Source organism: Heloderma suspectum, chromosome 4 (genome assembly GCF_057233095.1).
Source record: "Heloderma suspectum isolate Gila_16-S chromosome 4, 16-S_ref, whole genome shotgun sequence".
Classification (NCBI taxonomy): domain Eukaryota; kingdom Metazoa; phylum Chordata; class Lepidosauria; order Squamata; family Helodermatidae; genus Heloderma; species Heloderma suspectum.
In genome coordinates, this window is record NC_139461.1 from 253105471 (window position 1) to 253125943 (window position 20473).

Below are 20473 nucleotides of genomic sequence, written 5' to 3' on the forward strand. Positions count from 1 at the left end.
AGGGCAACGAAAATGATAAAGGGGCTGGAGCATCTCCCCTATGAGGACAGTTTACATCATCTGGGATTGTTTAGACTGGAGAAAAGCGAGTAAGGGGAGACATGATAGAGGTGTACAAAATTGTGCATGGTGTGGAGAATGGGGATAGGGCAATATTTTTCTCCTTCTCTCATAATACTAAAACCCAGGGTCATCCCATGAAGCCGATTGATGGGAGATTCAGGATAAAAGGAAGTACTTTTTCACACAGTGCATAGATAAGCTATTGAATTCGCTACCACAAGATGGAGTGATGACCACCAATTTGGATGGCTTTAAAAGGGGATTAGACAAATTCATGGAGGAGAAGGCTATCAATGGCTACTAGTCCTGAAGGCTATATACTACCTCCAGAATCAGAGATAACATGCCTAGGTTCAGAAGCAATATGCCTAGGCAGCATGCTCAGGAACATGACAGGGAACGTGCTACTGCACTTCTGTAGTTGTGAGTTTCCCACAGGCACTTGGTTGACCACTATGTGAACAGAACACTGGACTGGATGGACCCTTGGTCTGATTCAGCATGGCTCTTCTTATGTTCTTAGAAATTTTAATTTAAAAATAATAATACACAAACAATACAAGAATGCTGTATACTGGATGGTGTTGCATTGACGAACAGAACACTTTGGGTTATTAACCGCCTCCTTTACCTATTTCCCACATTCTCTCAGGGTCACTCTTCTGAGTCTGTAGATTCATTCACAAATGTATACAGTTAAGTTCCTGTGGATAGAGGCGACAAGGAGAGTTGCACACAGTACATTTTGGATTTTGGACCATACCTGGTATGTCTAGCCTTTAATTTCTACTTGTATTCTTATAGATGAGCTACCTTACCTGAAGTGCCCTCTTCATACCATCTTGAAGCTCACACCAGTTGCTTATGGTAAATATTTTTTACTTACTTATATGGGCATGTATCAGTTGCTTGGAACAAGGGAGACAGGAAACTGTGATCTAGTGGTTAAGATGCTAGCTTAAAACTTGAGACATGGCTTCAGATACCTTCCCTTTCACAGAGGAAAAAGTCATTTATAGCACAATCCTGTGCATGTTGTCATGGCTGTAATAGAATATTCAGCTTTGGCCAAAGTGTGGTCCTTGAAAGTCCAGCTAAGCTGCTGACCATGACAATGTCTATGCAGAAGTAGGTCCCACAGAGTTTAATGGGACTTACTCTCAGGTAAGTGTATATAGGATTGCAGCCTTAACCTCCCTGTATCTTGGTTTCCCATTGTAAATATGCAGACATAAACTGGCCCAATCTTGTTGAAGTGTTTGCCATGATAAAAAAAATATGTCAAGCTAATTATTGGGGGGCAACTTTCCCCTCCAGTTGTTGCATAGGCCTCCCCACCCCTCCCCATTTCAGTTTGGGAACTAAGGTATTTCAGTGTTTTTCTTTGTGTACATTGCTGGTTTATTTCTTTAATGTTGTAGTATTTTTCCCAAAAGCAATACACGATGTTAAAGTTTCTTACTTTTTCTAATTTGTAAAGGGTGCAAATTGGAAATGATTTCCCTGAATGTTGAAGCTGTGGACACACACCGAGACAAGCCATCCACAGCAGTAAGTACTTGATACAAATCCTTGCTTGTGTCTTCTGTTTTACATGAGTTCAATCCGTGATTATATAAGTACTTGGATTTCAGCTGCCCAGTCCCATTAACGTCAACAACCTAGGTCCAAGCACTTTGGCTTCATTAAGGTGTGGATCATGTTGTAAGGTTTGGTGTAAAGCCTTTCAAAATCATTAGTTTAATGCAAATAGGGCCTACTGTTTTTAGTTAAATGCACATAGGGCCTACTGAAGAAGAAATTAGGATTTTTCTGGCACATTCTGCCCTCCCAAAACTGTTTGAGAAAAAGTGATCCTCTTGTGGTAGTTTGCTTTTTGAACAGTTACTAGGCTAGAATTTGGAATCAAATTTACTGTGAGGAATTGTCATATTTAAGAACAATATTTAAACACTGTTTAGCTATGAATAATGCATTTCCTTGACTTTATGCATTTTTAAAAATAACTGCCTATCATGATAGTATATCTTGGAAAATGTTAGACATGAACTTTCTAATATTCTTCTCTTTGTATGTTTTAGTTTAGTTTTAAAGTGTGTTATGAAGGCATTAGGCAAAAAGAAAAGCATTATGCATTCCAGATAGTCTGTTTTGTTTGCTTGAATATTGAGCTGTAAAATCTGAAGGCTACAGCTATCATTTGTCCTTCAAAAGCTTGACCTAGGTAGCTCAGTACCTAGTAATTGTTGTTACTTTTAGTAAGTAATGTTATCTCTCGCTATATGTGAAATATAGGGTAAATACAGGCAACCATTTGCTAAGTAGTGACATATTCCTTGTGCATATAACCACTTGGGAAACCTTTACCTTCCCTGTCCATACTGTCACAGGGTAAGGAGAATTTTATCACACATACAACCAGATTGGAAATCTGGGGAAGCTGAGGTAGCCGTAACTATATTATAAAGCTGAAATGTGATCTCTAAACTCACGTGGTAGATACAAATGCCCGTTCTGCATATCAATGTGTCACACATGGAAGAAAATATGTGTATGTTATTTCATGAAAGACATTTTTTTTAATATGTGGTCCTCTTGGGTTCAGCTCTGCTGTTATAACTGTTGCAGTAGATACTTCTTAACAATCTCACAACAATATTTCCTTACTACATACAGTGGAGTTCCAAAGCATTAAGTGCTTTGAATATGCTAAATTTCCTACATGCTGCTTATACTAGTTTACAATATGTCATGAAATATATACCTGAAGAATTTGCTGATTTGAAGGCTTTACTTTCCAAGGAAATAAATTCCAGGGCATTATTAATACCACTGTAGTGTTTTTTTCACACATGAAGTCTTGTTTCTGTCAGTTTGTGATGTGAATAAAAAACCTAAAATTGCCAAAATGTTCATTTCCATTGCAAAATGCTTTTGTCTTCTGCACCCCTGAAGCAAAACTCTCTCCTCTGTAGGAAGGCCTTTTACCAGCCCCCCCCCCCCCCCAGCCATCCCACCATGCCTTCCACATCCAATCTAAATTATATGTAGACTGAATATGTTGTGTGTTTGGGGGCTCGCACAAAGCAAAACAATACTGGAAATGGTATAAGGAGAAAAGATGCATAGCAAAAGTATGCATGGACTATAAGTTTTAACTAGACTGTTTTTAGGACATAGCAAAACCTAAGGCATGTTTTAAAATAGTACAGCTCCAAAGGCCATGAAAGTGGCATATGTAGCCTTAGTAGAATATTCTTGTATTGATTTGAGTTCTCGTTGGATTTCTGGGCAAATAAAGAAAGCTAAAAAGTTTTTTCATGAAAAATAGAAAAACAAACCAAAACTGAATAGTCTGTAGGATGGCCAGGTGTCCCACTTTGCAGAGGACAATTCTCTTTTTTTGAGAGCTGCCAGAGGACTGTCCTCTATTTCTTGTGCTGTCCAGTTAGAGTCTAGCTTGAAGTCAGACCACAAGGAGGGAAAGCAGGGGCCTTGATGTTCCCATCAGCAGTTAGCACCTGGGCAGCAGACTGAGCAAGCACACAGATCACCTAGTCAGTATTCTCCACTGTGGTGAGATATATTACTATTTAAATTATACCAGTTATTTATCAATGTGCATCTGTACATATAAATGTGCATATGTTATGCAAATTAGCGTCCTCTTCTGTCCTCTTTTTTGGTGATGAATTTCTCTTTTTTGGCAATGTGTAAGTCGCCTTTCCCCAGCCAGATAGTCTGGCAATGTCACTACGTTGATTGAGCAGTGAATGGGAACAAGTAGTATGGTCTAATTGCAAGGAAAATATAACAGTACCGTATTATCACTTCCAGACAGTCCCTCCATGACACAGCTGTGCCATGCAAGAGGCCTGCTCTGGGCAGCAGAAGGGCTCATGAGGGCTACGTGATGTGCCATCATGACAACTGTTAGAGCATCCCAAGGAGAATTGTTTTGCCACAACCCTTCACCCAGGAATGCGCCTGCTAAGTAACTCTGAAGGCACTCTACTCCACATGTATGAGGATGATTCTTTACCCACAGCAGCAAAAATCATGGGTTGGATCCAGATTTAATCATAATTAGAGTTGACTCATTGAATTCAGTGGGACTTAAATTAATAATGAGTAACTGAAGTCCCATTCATTTCAAAGGGTCTGTGCTGACTGAATCCGGATCCAACCCTTTCACTTGTTTCAAAAGTAGACCCTGAAAATCAGGTTGCCCCAATTTCACAAGTCAAACAGCTGGAGTTTGTTTAAGAAAAATATCTGAAGGCATATAACCTATGAGGGAGAATTATATTTCTCCATACAGAGTCCTTGAGCCATATTCATAGCAATTGATATTTAAACTGCCCTTGTGATCCTGAACAGTGGTGTTTGTTTTTTTCTGTAGCATTCTTCAGTCATTTTCAGAAACAACATTCCCTAGCCTTTTTCTTCCCTGATAAGATACACATTCTGCTGAACTTTATTGAGATTTTTTTGACTAGATATACTTCATGGACATTTTTAACAGATTGGCAAATCTAAATTGCAATGGAGAGATGGGGAGAAAGTAGTCATTCATTCTGATGTTTTCTTTATACTTGTCTGTTTCAAAATTGTCTAGTTAGTAGCTGCCATTTCAGCTGTTGTTTCACGACAATGAAAGGAAAGTTAGCATTGTCACTCCATAATAGCTTTCCCAAAAGGTTATGAGTCAGGTGTTTTAGATATTTTTACAATTATATTGATTTACTGAAGTTCCTGGAGAAATCCAAACATGGATTGAAGACACAGGGTTATATCCAGTGGTGGCTTGTGCAATGCAAGGCACCAGATTTTCAACTATTCCCCATATCTACTGCAGCCCTCCATGTTACATCCCGTACTGTTCTCAAGGGTTCCCCAACCCTCAAGAGAAGTTTTTTGGGAGGGGGACATGAAGAACTGCAGTGACTAAGAGAATTCAGCAATAATCTGGTACTTGTCTTGCACAAGCAGAAGCAAAGCCACCATCATATACTCCTGGGCCACTGAATCCCTGTGGTGGAGGAGTGAGCACATAAATCCTTTCCTGCACCTTACAGGAAGTATTTATTTCCAAATAAATAGTTTTTATTTATTTTAAAATAAAATTTTATTTTTAAATTTTTAAAATTTTAAAAGTTTTAAAAGTGAAGTATTTATTTATAACTGGGGAGCCAGCGTGGTGTAGTGGTGAGAGTGTTGGACTGGGAACTGGGAGATCCGGGTTCTAGTCCCCACTCAGCCATGGAAGCTCACTGGGTGACTTTGGGCCAGTCACGGACTCTCAGCCCAGCCTACCTCACAGGGTTGTTGTTGTGAGGATAAAATGGAGAGGAGGAAGAGGATAATGTAAGCCGCCTTGGGTTCCTTGCAAGAGGAAAAAAGGCGGGATATAAATGCAATAAATAAAATAAATAAAGTACATAGCAGAGGGGGAAAATGTGCCCCCAGTCCTTTACCACAGGAAGGGACTTGGTGGCCTAATGATATATGAACCCAGTCTCAGACAGAACACATACACTGATGGCTCTAGGCTTGAGTGAATTGTACAAGAGACTGGAAATCCTTTGGTTTGTTTGAATAAGAGTGCACCATGCCAAGTAGAGTTATGAATATAGCTGTGTGTGTGTGTGTGTGTGTGTGTGTGTTTGGCATCAGAAATACTCAGGCGTATTAGTTTTGATTTAAGATTTGTAGCTGGATTTCTCATTCCTTATAATATCCTCCATTTTCAATCAGAACAACCTTCCAAAGAGCCAAACCCCTGTAAGGATGAGAAGGAACAGCTTTACACCACTAGCGAGTCCGGACACAGTAAAACGTCCTCGCAATTACAGTGTTGGGAGCAAGCCTCTCAATCTAGCAGGGTCTCTGCTGTTCCTGGAGGCTCAAGATGGGGCTGATCAACAGAAGCTGCAAGACAGTGTTCAGGTGGTAATTCCTCTATCCTAACCTTCTGTCCCAATTCAACATACTGCAAAAATCTGCACAGCATTATGGCACCTGCTGCCACTGCTGTTCTTCACAATGTAGAGAGGTTGACTTTTTCGTGACCATTAAAAACTATTGAAGGTGGGGAGGGTTTATATTGGATCATTGGATGGAGTTACTATCAAAGGCCAGGATCCAAAGAGCCACCGTTGTGTGATTAGGATGCTTCTGTGCTGCAAAGGCATGTTGCCATTTTGCCCTTCCAGCTATAGCCTTTTGCACCACATCTAATGCCACTCCAGAGAGGCCCCAACCTTCAGGTGTAACTTATCAAGTGGGGAGCAGCCCAGAAGACCTTGGTACAAAGACCTATATGTGTGACCTTTTAGATTTTTGCCAAAGACTTCACCCAACACGCTCCAAATAGCTATATATTTTGGATGTTTCAGCGTTGAGAATTCCAGCCTAAAGAGGGGTTTTTAAAGTTTTTTATTTGGACCCTCAAAAGTAATAATGAATTCTCCCAAGTGCAGAGAAGCTTTCCTTTTCTTCATCAGCCCCTGCTCCCCCAACAAAAATGAAAAGCATTTCTAACCAAGCAAAAGCATCCTAGATAAAGGCTTTTATGTAACATAGGCATTTTAAAAAGAAATTGGGCAGATCCACAGAAGTTTGTAGCTGAGTACATCGGCTTCATTTGCTTTTCTACACAATGCACTACACTTTCATACTTTTTTACAGCATATATTCATATTTACTATACAAAAGTATATAGCCTTTTGCTGTAGTTTGCAGTGATTCAGGCTGCTACATCCAGCCTTTAGATTGAATAAATACACGTTTTCACCAACATGTCCAATATGATTTGAGTGCATTGCCAAAAAAAAATCTTCTTTTGTAAAAGTTGTTGTTTGCCTGTTTCTGTTTGTTTTCTTTTTCATCAGCTGCTTCTTTTGCTGGCCATGACATACATTCTAAAAATGTAGTTAAGAGCCAGATTTCTGGTGGTTACTTCAAATAGAGATCTGTTCTAGGGCAGGTTCCTGGAGTGAGGCTGCATAGAGCAGCCTTCCCCAACATGGTGTGTTCCAGATGTTTTGGACTTCAGCTCCCATCAGCCCCAACCAACGTGGCTAATACTCAAGAATTCTGGGAGTCAAAAACATCTGGAGGGCACCAGGTTGGCATAGAGACTAGAATCCTGTTCATTTGTTATGATAGACCGAAGTCCATATTTTTTCCACTGTAATATATGAGCAAAACCTGTGTTAGAGGCAGATACACAGAAGCTTTGCAAAATAAAGGTGGTGTTGAAATACTGCTCTACTTTGTAGAAGTTTTCTGAGGCAGCATCAGTTTAAAAACCGTAACTGACAGTGGGCTAGTGGCCTCAACTCCAGCAAATAGCTCCTTCTAAAACTGGAGTGTGTCTCTTGGGCCTGGGCTAACATATAGGTGAGAGCTTATTTTAGCACCTTCTGCTCACTTGCATTTGCTTGAAAATGAGCTGTGTGTGTAATAATGCCAGCCCAGAAGCTCTTGAACATTCACTTCCTTGCATTTTGCAGTCACTTTGGATACAAGCTGGCTTTCGTTTCCTTGTTTGTGGAGATTGCTTCCATTCTATCTCCACATGCTGTTCTGCTTTTTGCTTTTTATATCTTCACTGAACTGCAGCTTGAGCTTTCCTGTGCTGTTTTTTTTCCTTTGCAGCTTCAAGTGAGAAGTGCTTGCCTGTGAGTATCACTGAGAACTGCTTGCATGTGGTGCTGTATGTTTTTGATTAAGAGACATTTACCAAGATATGATTAAATATCTATTTAGAAGGGAAGTGTGCATAAAGATAAGGTATCAAATAACACTCCTGTAAATTAGAATCCATATAAGCTGGGTGAAATATAGTCCATAGATCAACAGCCTTCTATATATTTCAGATAAGCAAGATGAATCAGGTACAGCAATAAAGTATCAAGTATAAAGCGTACCTTTAAGCAACCTTGCACCTTACCTTCTTAGGACCACTTCACACTTTACCTTTTTAGGTATATACCTGATATCTTTCAAGTTGTAACCCAAAAATGTGAGGCATGAATGTAACAAATAAGTGTTTTGCATGTATATAATAATATAATATGAACATATAAATCTCCCTTATAGTGGGTTGTATCCAATGTGAGTCATTCTTAGAGTAGACGCATTGAAATGAATGGGACTTATGTTAGACTAACTTGGATACCACCCACTGACCTGGTTTGCATGTCACGGCTACCCAGAGTTTTAAAAGCCCTGCTTAACCATGAACAAGCAGGAGCAAGCATCCCTGGGTTGTTTAGCTTAGTGGAAGCGGCCAAGAACCAGCACACTAACCACTCCCACTTCATTCACAACAAAAATATTGCGACATGCGAACTGAGCCACAGAGTCAGACCATTGGTTTCTCTAGCCCAGTATTTTCTCCTCTGATCATCAGCAACTCTCCAAGGCCTCAAGCAGCGTTCTTTCCAAGCCCTGCTACTTATGATCCTTATTTTACTGGAGAGGCTGAGTACTGAACCTAGAATATTATGAATGCAAAGCATGTGCCCTGCCACTGAGCTATGGACCCTAAAGGTCCCATAGATATGCACTCCAGAGAATAATAACTGGCTGCAGCTCCCTATTGAATCTACACTTATTTGTACATTTCTGTATTGGGATGAGTGGTTACCTAAAAAAGCAGGATTCAGGGCTAAATCACAGTTGTTTCTGTTGTGTTTGATCATCCACCCTCTCCGCAATTAAAAAAACCAACAGACTCGTAGTTCAAGCACTTGCAGCTTTTTATGATAAAGGAGAGTGTTTCCATAATGCACATTTAAGGAAGCTCTCAAACTGCCCCAGGCTCTAAACAATTATTCTAAGATCTATTAGGGAAGACAATCTGCTGGGTAGTGAAGTTGTGACAGTTTGCCTGTGGACACCAACAGTCAAACCTGCCTAACGGTGATGCCTTAGGGCAGCTCCCTTCTACGTTGACTTCTAAGAATGGCTATCCTGGCAGAGCATCTTAGCCCCATTCCTAAGTCTGCCTGCTTCAACCTGCGACATTCTCTGGCATCTATCAAGTTGTGCCCCTCTTCCTCCTCCTCCTTGTAAGCATTTGTTCCTACGGTGGGAGGGCGGAGGTGGCAACTCAGCCTGGGCCATCTGTTTGTCAAGGCCTTGGGAAGATTTTCTCCAAACACCTGGGGGCTCTGAGGGAGGTTCCTCCCCTATTCTTTGATCTAGCTGTTCCAGCTCTGATTCAGAATCGGAGTCCTCAGAAATCTGAAGGGGCCTAGGCTCAGCCCTGACAGTTTCCTCAAGGCAAACTGTGCATTCCCATGGAGATGGGATAAAGCCAAATTTAAGGGGGAAAAAACACCTGAGCACTTTGACATGGGAACCTTCTAGATGTTAATCCCAGCTTTGACACACATTCTCCTTCTTAGCCTTAGTCCTTCTTAGCTGCCGCCATTTGCGTTCCCTTTTTTCGCCGTGATAGGCTACGTAAATATTTACGTAGCCTATCACAGCCTCTGCAGGGACGCAAATGGTGTCCCTGCATTAGCCGTGATAGGCTACGTAAGTATTTACGTAGCCTATCACGGCCATTCGAAAGATGCGAATGGCGGCTGCAGACGCAGCCGCCATTCGAGGAGCACCGGAACAACCAACAAAGGTAGGCTCCATTCTGGGCCCATTTCGTGGGGTGGGGGAAGGCAGGGGGCTTCGTTCCGCCATGGATTTCAGGGGGCCAAATGCAAACCTTCTTCCAATAAGTTTTCCCTTGATTTTAACTTATATTCCCCTTGTAACAATTCCAGTAAATCATTATATCTTACCCATTTATGCGTGCTATCAAATTCTCTTCTATGCATTGCTTCTTGTGAAGATACCCAACATGGTGTTTTTTGATATAATCTTAATTTATATTTATTCCAATTTCTTAATACAGCCCGTCTTATATAATGATTATTAAAATCTACATTCACTTTTGTTTTATCGTACCACAAATAACAATGCCACCCATATCTCAGTTCATGTCCTTCTAGTTCTAAAAGTCTTCTATTTTTCAACGTCACCCATTCTTTTATTCACATCAAGCAGCAGGCAGAAAAATGGGTTTTAAAACCTGGTAATAATCCCAAGCCACCTCTTTCCTTTGCATCTTGTAAATTTTTTTATTTTAACTCTTGTTTTTTTTGCTTGCCATATAAACTTCGTTATATCTCTCTGCCACTGCTTAAAAGGTAAATCCGATGTAATAATGGGTATCATCTGAAACACAAATAACATTCTAGGTAATACATTCATTTTAATCGTTGCAATTCTTCCCAAAAGTGATAGTTGTAATTTTTCCCATTTTAATAGATCTTGTTTAATTTCATTCCATGCTTTAACACAGTTATTTTGAAAAAGCATACAATTGATATTTGTCAAAAAGACTCCCTAATATTTTACTTTCTTTTCAATTTGGAAGCCAGTCTTATCCATCAACTTTTTTTTTCTTGAACATTCATATTCTTTGTTACAATTTTTGTTTTCTGTTTATTAACTTTGAACCCTGCCACTGCTCCAAATTCTTCTAATTTTTTCATTAAAATTTCAATTCCCTTTAAAGGTTCTTCCAACGTAAACACCAAGGCACCTGTAGATTTTTAATGCTTGTTCACTATTTTGAAGAGAGAGTGTGTGTTAAGTACTATGAGCCACACTCCGTTTATATGAAATAATCTAATCCTACCAGGAGTGACTAGATGCTTTGCAAAACCTTCCAGCAACTGTAGATTTGGATATTGTACATTTGTTCACTGCCACCTTGTGAAAGGATCCCTCTTGTTTCTCCTTTATTTGATTTGATTTAAATTATGTCTGTACCGTCTGTCGTATAAAATATATCCAGGAGGTGTACAGCAATAAAAGTATAATATAAATAGGCATATACACGTATACAACTAAAACATTCTAAAACATACAGTGGCCATCAGAAAATAAACAAAAAAAGATCAAAATGACAGGCATCGCAAATCATCAGAGGCCTTCTTAGGAAGGAAGTTAAAGACAATTGGATCTGATGCTGATCACACAACCCATATATGCTGCTATATCCTCATGATATGGCATGGCTTAAAACAGTGCCAGCTATATGAGCTATACAGCACAGAGTAGACAGTATTGCCAGTTGTCCCGAAGGAGCAGAACAGGAAGAGTTGGAAAGTACGGTGTAGTCTCTTTCTCACACCATAATGTGAATGTCCTGTTATTCTCCTCTCTACAGGGAGAAATCAGACGCAAACATCTGTGAGCCCCTGGTGTCTGTCTCTACCACCAACCCAAGTGAGATTGTCCCATGAAAGAGGCATTTGCTACAAACCTGTATACAGGATGGCCAGTCTGTTACATTTCTTTCGTCTTGCATTGTTTTGCAACTATGCTGGCCTGCATTCCCCTCTGCTTCATTATTTAAGCAAATGTAACAGGCAAATCTCTCTTGATATACCAGCTTTTTCCATTTTAGGTGTGAACCTGACTTGTGCTCATATGAATCTGATTTTTTATTTAATTCTGTGTTAGCTGTTGCTGTCCCGTGAAGTGTGTGTGTGTGTGTGTGTGTGTGTGTGTATCTATGTCTGTGACAATTTTTATGTGGCGTTTTTATTTTGTGGAGTGAGATTTCTGCCCTGCATGTACTGGTGATGGTATCAACTCCCTTGTAACACCTGTAGGAGTTTCTTTTACTTATTTATGGAATGCAGCTTCCCTAGAAACTAATACATCTGTAGTCACTTGCTGCTTATGGGTGTGATTTCATAGCCTTGTAATAGAGAAATGTTTTTGTTAAATATTTGCTGCTTGTTAGGAAATGGATGCAGGGATTTGATTCAAGTGCCTGGGATGTACTTTGGATACTTGGCACTATTCCCATGCTTGCCTTAATGGGAACATTCTCAAAAGAATCTGAAAATGATTTGCATGGACAATGTCATTTATTGTTTGCCTAGAATGTTTCAGTTTTGTGCCTGACTGTCCTGAGAATATTTCCCAAACACTAGTGCTTAAATAGCCATAATTGCAATTGCAGGTTTCGTTTTTAAACCTGATACATACAAAATTTGTGAACTTGCACTCATCTGCCCCCTGATAAATCTGATCCAGTTTGCTGGGAAATGAGACAAGTAAATATAACCAGATTTAGGTGAATGAGTGCACAGATATAATGGTATGAATTCACAGTTAAATGTCTTTTTTTATTTATTACATGCCCAATAGTCAAAGTATATTTGTATATTTTTTAAATACTCTGATTAGTGAAGGGACCAGAAGGTGGGACAATGGCCAGGAAAAATGACACCATGAGACTTCTTCTCAGACCAGTTACATAAAACTTGTATCTCTTCAAGGAAAAAAAAAAATTCCATTAAAACAGGAAGCAGAGTACAGTGACAGATCCTGGGATGTGTTACATCTTTGTACGACGAATAGGTCAACAAAATATTGCCTGTCCAGATGCTCTCTTAGATATGTAACTGTGAGTATGTGTGAGGAAGACAGACTCAGAACAAAAAGCCTCTTTTGTTCATAATTGTTCACAGTTAAATGCTATGAGGAAAACCATTTTGATGGCTGCAATGTAGGAACAGGAGTTCTTGGAAAACAGAACAGAACAGAACAGTTATGCAGAACTGACTAATCAGGATTGCATTAACACAAGCATTAATATGATCAGATTTCTACCACTCTTTAACAACTTTTGATTGTGTGAGCAAAAGGGAGCTGTTCATAGTTACTAGGGAGTTCGGCCTCCTTCACACTGAGCTTTTATCCTGCAAATGAGATTGCTCCTTCACGGAAGTTTGCAGGCTCTTTACATGACACCACCTGCTGTGACCCTCCAGGGCGTCTCCTGCACTAAATGCCCTTTGTTCCGTTTTTAAACAGACCTTAGGTAATTTGAGCTATCAAATTACTCCTTTGAGTTCTGCTTGAGTTTCCTCTGTGAAAAGAGTTAAAGCAGCAAGAAGAGGAGCGAGATCAATGAAAGATAATGAAAGACTCAGATACGGGGAGGGGGGAAGGGGAGGGGAGGGGAGAAAGGAAACACATGTAATGGGAGTCAGTTGTGATCCTGGATTTAAAACGGAAGCAGAAAGCCCCATTTTAAATGCAGGATTTTAGGCTGGTGTAGAGATGCCCTTGGTCAGTATAGTGATAATTACTTCTGTATTTAACTAGCTTTATCTCACTCAGTTGGGAGTACTTCACAAACACAATCTACCTAGCCCTGGCATTTCTCCTACTTCACCATTCCTGATCACTTTAGGTCAGTATGTACTTCCATATCACAAAGCCTAGCACTTTATATAGATATGATTTTGTCATGTACAAATGTAAGCACTTTGAGAAAGGCAAAACCATTAGGTCAGTCATAAAACTGTTACAGAAAGAAAGGATTAGTAGATTGCACACTGTTCCACAAAATCAGTACACTTTCAGGACTCTGAATATATTGTCAAATACGTTTTCAGAATGCATGTCTATTTTTCCACATACACAACCATATGATTGCAGAGTAGACACCTACAATATCTGTCTTCAGTTATTGTGGACCTACACAAAGCAAAATTGCTTTTGGACAAGGCCACATTTTAGTCTCAAATAATCTTAGCCTAAGGACAAAAGGAAGTTGAGTTACACTTTAATGCGCATTATTAACTGTTGAACTACCACCCCTTTAAGAATTATTCAGTAAAGATACCAGACTGTATCTCTGAAGGCTTTTGGGGAGATCCCACCTTAGCTTTCCCTGTCATAAATAATATGTACCTGCTCAGTAAGGTATGAGAAAACATTACCTTACTGAGCAGATGGATGTAATGTTGAGCACACATTTTTGCATGCTTTAATCCAAAGTAATCATTTCTAACATGTCTAGTTTTGCTCTTAGAACCAAAAGTCCAATAGCCTCATCCTTTTTCTAGGGCAATGAACAAATAAGGGCAATAAGGGAGTGAAGAGATAGCTTACTCTTTTACTAGTTTATCAAACTAGTTGACATCTGCAATTTTTGTAGTCTCATAGCCTAAATTGTTATAGTCTTTCACTGAATGGCCTTAATTTATACCTTTTACTTGTACCATATCATACAAAGCCAGTTTTTCACGTAAATGTTATGGATGGAACTTGCTGGTACATATAGACCATGTTAGAGGTCATAGGTCCCAGGTCATAGTCTGAAAGCACATGAGGCAACCACCTTGCTGAAGCTAAGCAGGTCTGGGTCTAGTCAGTGCTTGGAGGGGAGACCACCTGGGAGCCACATGTAGCCACCTTGAGTTCCACAGTGGAAGAAATGTGGGGTATAAATGTAATGAATAAATAAAAAACTAAAAAATGGAATTCAAAAAGGAATTCTATCCACTTTCAACTGTGGCAAAGCCATAGTAAGAGCCTGTTTCCTAGCACCTTTCCTGTCTTCTGTCATCTGGCATTATATTGTGCTCTCTCCCAGAATTTTATGATTCCTCTTTGAACAATTATGGGAATTGTGAATTGAGGAGCATGATGTATCCTTTGAGATAATCACCTGGATTTTTTTTTAAAAACTATGTTTCTTAATTTGTCATTTCATAATAAACATTTTCATGGGCGAATTACCTGTTCCTTGGGACAAATTATTGTATTTCAAATTAAAGAGCAATGTGCCTTGCTGTCTTTGGCTTCCTAATGATAAACTTGAAATAATAGCGAGACTGTAGCAAGTATATTAAATGTTTGTACAACTAAAAGCAATGTGACTGTTTTAACAAAGCTGCAATAATGCACAAGCTTAAAATAATGTTCTCTTGTCTTGCACATGTAAATATGAACATTTTGCATATACTCAAAAAGTAACTATATGGAGATGGCATCAGAACTCTTTGGAGGCCCCCCCCCCCACCTTTATTTTGCCCATCTGTTTCTTTTTATAAGCCAGAAACATTTTCTAAGTGCTCAAACAAGATGCACTCTGTCTTTTGTTGTATTAACCCCACCGATGTTTGCGGCAACTTTGAGCCGCATCCATCGTCATGTGAGTAAACTTCCACTCATGCAATGGGACTTCCTCTTCACCTATCTGCACCCGTTGCACACTCCCCAAATCTGCTTCAGAGGGTCCTCCAATTCTCTGGAGCAGATTTGGGGGGCATATGGGAGGCTGCAGGGAAGAGGGGTAATCCATTCTGCCAGTAACGTTTGCTGGCAGACAGAAACCATTGGATACAGCTCTCTGTTATTAACTCAGTGGAATTTCTTAGAATGGTAATAATAAAAGCTTATGCATTTGAAACAGTTTTGATGCTCAGTGTTTACCCTAGAATTAAAACTATGTCACATGCATGCTACCCATCATACAGCACACTACTGGTTAATCGGGGATGCATTGTCTAAACTGGGCCAATTGCAGGTTCCCCATTATTACAGATTTGAAGCAGTGATTATAGTTATGCACTGGATGGGGGCATACAACTGAGAGCATGCTTATATCCCATTTTGATCTATTCCTTGGGAATCCAAATGCTAATTCTTTCTGTTAATAGTGGCTGAAATTAGGCCCAAGCCCCAGGACAATTAAGTCCTTTGTACCACTCTGTGTTGCCCAGGGATGTATTGGCATCAGGAAACAATAAATCTAGGGCTGCACGAAGCATTTATATGGTCGCACATTTGTAACTATAGCCATATTTATGTTCATCTGCAGAAGCTGCATCAGTGAGAATGGAACCACTGATATTTTTGTATGTTAAAATATTGTGCTGCGTTTCATTTCTCTATAGAATAGTTTGTTCAAGCCGAGAATGTATTGCTAAGTAAATTACCTGAGAAATATATTATACCTTACATCTAAATCATGTCTGTTGACTGTCTATATTTACTATGAATATTAGTGATTGTCTTCAGTTATTCAATGGTTATATACATTGTTTACCGCATAATGCTGATATTGTCAAAAACAAAAGTTATACAATGACTTGGAAGACTGGAATATGATTTTTAAAACTGTCCAGTTTTTGTAGAGGGTAGAGGTTGGGTGAAAACCATTATCTAAATGTTTCTTGAAGAAAACTCAACTTGCAACTTTTGCTTGGCTTGGTTTGGATGTACTGTTTAGCTTTATATACATGGGCCTGCTTCCCACCTCTATATTGGCTGCAAGTCAGAAGCATTTGTCATTGCTTCTGAACAGGGAAGTGTGGTTAGTAACTCACATTTAAGTTTGGCTTGTTCAAAGAAATCATAGTTACAGCTAGCCAGTTTTCCCCAGTTCAGACATAATGGAAAACTACGGTATGCTGAAAACAAAGCAAAGATTCCCAATTTCTTCACAGCAGCACCAGGAAAGGGGGGAGTGTTCGAGCCTAAGGCTCAGTCACATAGGATTAAACCATTGTGTAGTGTTACATTGGAATACAGATGTTTCTGTTGAAAACTGTTGTTTTTGAATGTTTGTTTCAAATCTCGTGCAACCAGACACTGGGATCTCAAAAGTTGCTCTCCATATAGTGGTGCAAAAAGGAGAGCATAGAGAAAGTTGGCACATTGATATACAGAATAATGAAGGGGCCAGGTTAAAAAAAAAAGTTATGTATGGAGTAGCAAGGCTAGACTGCATGGCCTGATTTTAACAAGCACATGTATACATGCACATGGACCACATCAGAATCACATGTTGATTCTAAGCCTCACCCCACCCTATGTTGCTGAAGTAGCATATGGAAGTAGCTTGTGTAGGATGGGAAGCTGTTCTTCAGAAAGAGGACTTTTTAAAAAAACAAATGTGCCATTTATACATCTCTTCATGGGTATGTGTTTAATTCGGGGATCTATACGTGCAATTCATGCAACATGAATGTCAGGGTGGAAACTGAGCCAATAGAACCCCAGAGCAGTTCTGATTCTGAGGAGGAACAGCAATCCGTGGGAGAGGAGCGTGCTCATCTCTCACAGGCACAGCAGCTGGCAGAGATTCCTCCTGCCAGCATTCCTGAGATAGATAGTGACCCTAGCAGTGAGAGAGTGCTGGAGGGGGGTTTGCTGGATGCTCGACGCCGACGCTGGGAGCGACGACAGTTGGAGGGCGCGGAAAGGAGGCATAGCACTCATTTGGCGTGCAAGCAACGTTCGCGTCCCAAAGACCCAAGGGAAAGAGGGAGGATCTCTTCCTAGCCCATAAGTTCAAGGTCTTCCTCTGATTCTCCTTCAAACGGGGACCAACTGCCTAACCTGGAGCATAGGCTACTCTGTTATCTTTTCCCCAGTGCTGTTCCTTGCTTAGTCGCTGGTGATTAGCATCTGAAAGAGTCATTAAGTTGTAAAAGGATTAAAGCCTTGAAAAGAATCCTTTTGTCTGTGTCTTGAGTTAGCTATTGGAGTAGACTGAAAGAGGCTGCTAGGGAGATCACAATGAATGTCAGTCCTTCTAAAAAGTATCAGACTGTCATGTAACTTTCTGTGCAGAAGGAAATATAAGTCATAAAGCCAGCAGTTTTTCATATTGCTGGAATTTGGAAGCCTGAATTGTGATGTCATGTCTTAAATAATTGTATTTGAATTGTGAACTTCCTTGTAGACCGAGTAAATAAAATTGTTCTGTAAATGTAAACCACCAAGCCTCATTGCCTTTCTTTCCCATCACTTCCTCCCAGAGCCCTTTTGAAAATGAGTAGCAATTGTAAAACAGGAGGCAAAATTGCACTTTTTTATTTGTATGCAGGCCATTTTGAGTAAAGGGCAAACAATATGTTTCACATATTGTTTGCCCTTTTTTGTTTGTTTGTTTTTTTACTCAGCCGTTTCACATATTGTGGCTGGAGTCTATACCTGTAGTGCCTTGAATCCCACCCTACCCGTTTTTTGTTGTACCTGTACAAATGTGACAAACATCTTTGCACATATTGTTTTATAAGGGTATAATCACCCAGGATTTCTTTGTCTGAGTTCTTTGCCTGAGCCCTAGCTTCTCCTAATGCTGGGCAGGTCTTTGCTCATTTCAAAGAAGTGGAGAAAGTGACCTGGGGCAGCTTAGTCCAAAGAGACAGTTCATGTATTAAAATAATCTGATGTGAACAACAGGGCCTGAACTACAAAAGCGGGTTTAAAGAACTACTGGAACCGACACAGCTTCTTTATATTCCTATATTTGTTTCCTTTATCACTCTCAGCTTTCATAGTTTGTCCCAGTCACAAGATGCTTAAACTCAGCTTTATAAGCCACAAGTAGTTAATTTAATAATGTATGCCACACAATGACTGCACAAAATGCATATTCAGTCGGGCTTCAGACTTGGGCATGGGACAGAAACGGCCTTGGTCGCCTTGGTAGATGATATGAGGAGGGCTCTGGGTAGGGGTGAATGCTTCTTCCTTGTTCTCCTCGACCTCTCAGCGGCTTTTGATACCGTTGACCACGGTATCCTCCTGGACCGCCTGGAGGGGTTGGGCATTGGAGACACTGTATTGCGGTGGTTCCGGTCCTTCCTCTCCGGCAGGTACCAGAGGGTAGCACTGGGAGAGGAGGTTTTGGACCCGTGGCCACTTACTTGTGGGGTGCCACAGGGTTCCATCCTCTCCCCGATGCCATTTAACATCTATGTGAAGCTGCTGGGGGCTATCATCAGGAGGTTTGGGGTGCAGTGTCATCAATATGCGGATGACACGCAGCTCTACCTCTCATTCAAATCTTCACCAAGGTTGGCCGTAGAATCCCTGTCCAAATGTCTGGAGACGGTGAGTGGCTGGATGGGGAGGAATAAGCTGAAGCTGAACCCTGACAAGACCTAGGTACTTTTGGTGGGAGACAAGAGGAGGCTAGGGGATGTTGACCTGGTGTTGAATGGGGTACGGCTACCCTTGAAAGACCAGGTCCGCAGCCTGGGGGTCATTTTGGACTCCCAGCTGTCCATGGAGGCTCAGGTGTCAGCTGTGAGCCGGACAGCGCTATATCAACTCCATCTGATACGGCGGCTGTGCCCCTTCCTTCCCGACCATCTGCTCCCATTGGTAGTACATGCCCTGGTCTCCTCTCATTTAGACTACTGTAATGCGCTCTACGTGGGGTTACCCTTGAAGACGGTTCGGAAGCTGCAGCTGGTACAGAACGCGGCGGCTCGCCTGATTAAAGGCAGCCGCCGGCGAGATCATATCACTCCAGTGCTGAAGGAGTTGCACTGGTTACCAGTTGTTTTCCGGGCCAAATTCAAGGTGTTGGTTTTGATCTTTAAAACCCTATATGGTTCCGGCCCAGCCTATCTTAAGGAGCGCCTCCAGCAGCACCAGACAGGCCGCTTAACAAGATCAGCCTCGGATGGCCTTCTCTCTGTCCCATCAGCCAGGACAGCTAGACTGGTGGGGACGAGGGAGAGGGCCTTTTCTGTGGTGGCCCCCACTCTGTGGAACTCCCTCCCTAGGGAACTCCGTCATGCCCCCTCTTTAATGAGCTTCTGTCGTGCATTAAAAACGTGGTTGTTCAGGCAGGCATTTGGGGTGGGTTAGGGTATTTTAGAAAATGTTTTTATTGTAGAATTTTATTGTTTTAAACTGTTTTTATTGTATGTTGTACATCACCCAGAGTGGCTGGGTGACCAGCCAGATGGGCGATTAATAAATTTAATAATAAATAATAATAAATATTAAGAACAATGAATTTGCAAATAAAGAGATCTTGATCAAGCATCTCTGCAAATGTTATCTGATAGCACTTTTAATATGCAAAGGTATTCAAAGTTGGCAGCCCACCAGCGCTCATTAGGTCGCACTAGTGAGAATGGCTGTAGTATTAGCTCAACGGGAAGCGAGCACTTCCAGGAACTACCCCGGAAACAGAAACTAGCATTTCCAGAACAGCACAAGTTCCCTTCTGCAAGCTCCGCTGACTTGTTCCATTCTGGAAATACTCATTTTGGCTACTATCTGGCTGCTCTAGGAAGAGCTAGCAGCCATTCCCGCTAGTGCAAAGGCAGCTTTGGATACTGCCCATAGTGTTTTATGCATTGCACTACAATCCTATAATTTCAGGTTTCAGACCTGGTTATGGGACAGAAACAGCCTTGGTCACCCTGGCTGATGACTTTCACCGGGAAATAGATGTGGGGAGTGTAACCCTGTTGATTCTTCTTTCAGTGGCTTTGGATACCATTGGCCATGGTATCCTTCTGGATCATTTATCTGGATTGGGCTTGGGAGGCATGGTTTTAAAGTGGTTCCGGTCCTTCCTGGAGGAGCAGTCTCAGGTGGTGCTGGGGAACTTCCGTTTAGGGATGTCAGAGAATTTCGCCATGAATCTCGGGGAGGCCGAATGCCAGCGCATTCAGCCCCCCAAAATCGGTGGCAAAACGGTCTGCTACCCCCCTGCCACCCCCCCGGGATGGGACTTACCTTGGACGAATCTCCCTGGCGGCGGCGG

General features: G+C 41.0%; 1 protein-coding gene across 10 annotated transcripts in view; it reads left to right on the plus strand.

Moving 5' to 3' along the window:
* The window catches only part of PFKFB2 (6-phosphofructo-2-kinase/fructose-2,6-biphosphatase 2), a 63763-nt gene that overhangs the window by 27281 nt on the left and 16009 nt on the right, over positions 1 to 20473 (plus strand). For 4 of the 10 annotated variants that reach the window (XM_084853373.1, XM_084853372.1, XM_084853379.1 and 1 more), the window contains 5 exons: positions 868 to 930; positions 1544 to 1614; positions 5821 to 6012; positions 7726 to 7748; positions 11312 to 18437. In XM_084853373.1, coding sequence (XP_084709499.1) covers positions 868 to 930; positions 1544 to 1614; positions 5821 to 6012; positions 7726 to 7748; positions 11312 to 11387 — 425 coding nt within the window. In that variant the 3' untranslated portion in view covers positions 11388 to 18437. Of the gene's footprint in view, positions 1 to 867; positions 931 to 1543; positions 1615 to 5820; positions 7535 to 7725; positions 7749 to 11311; positions 18438 to 20473 lie in introns of those variants that run through there. The other 6 variants (XR_014790660.1, XM_084853376.1, XM_084853381.1 and 3 more) reach the window with 5 other exon arrangements.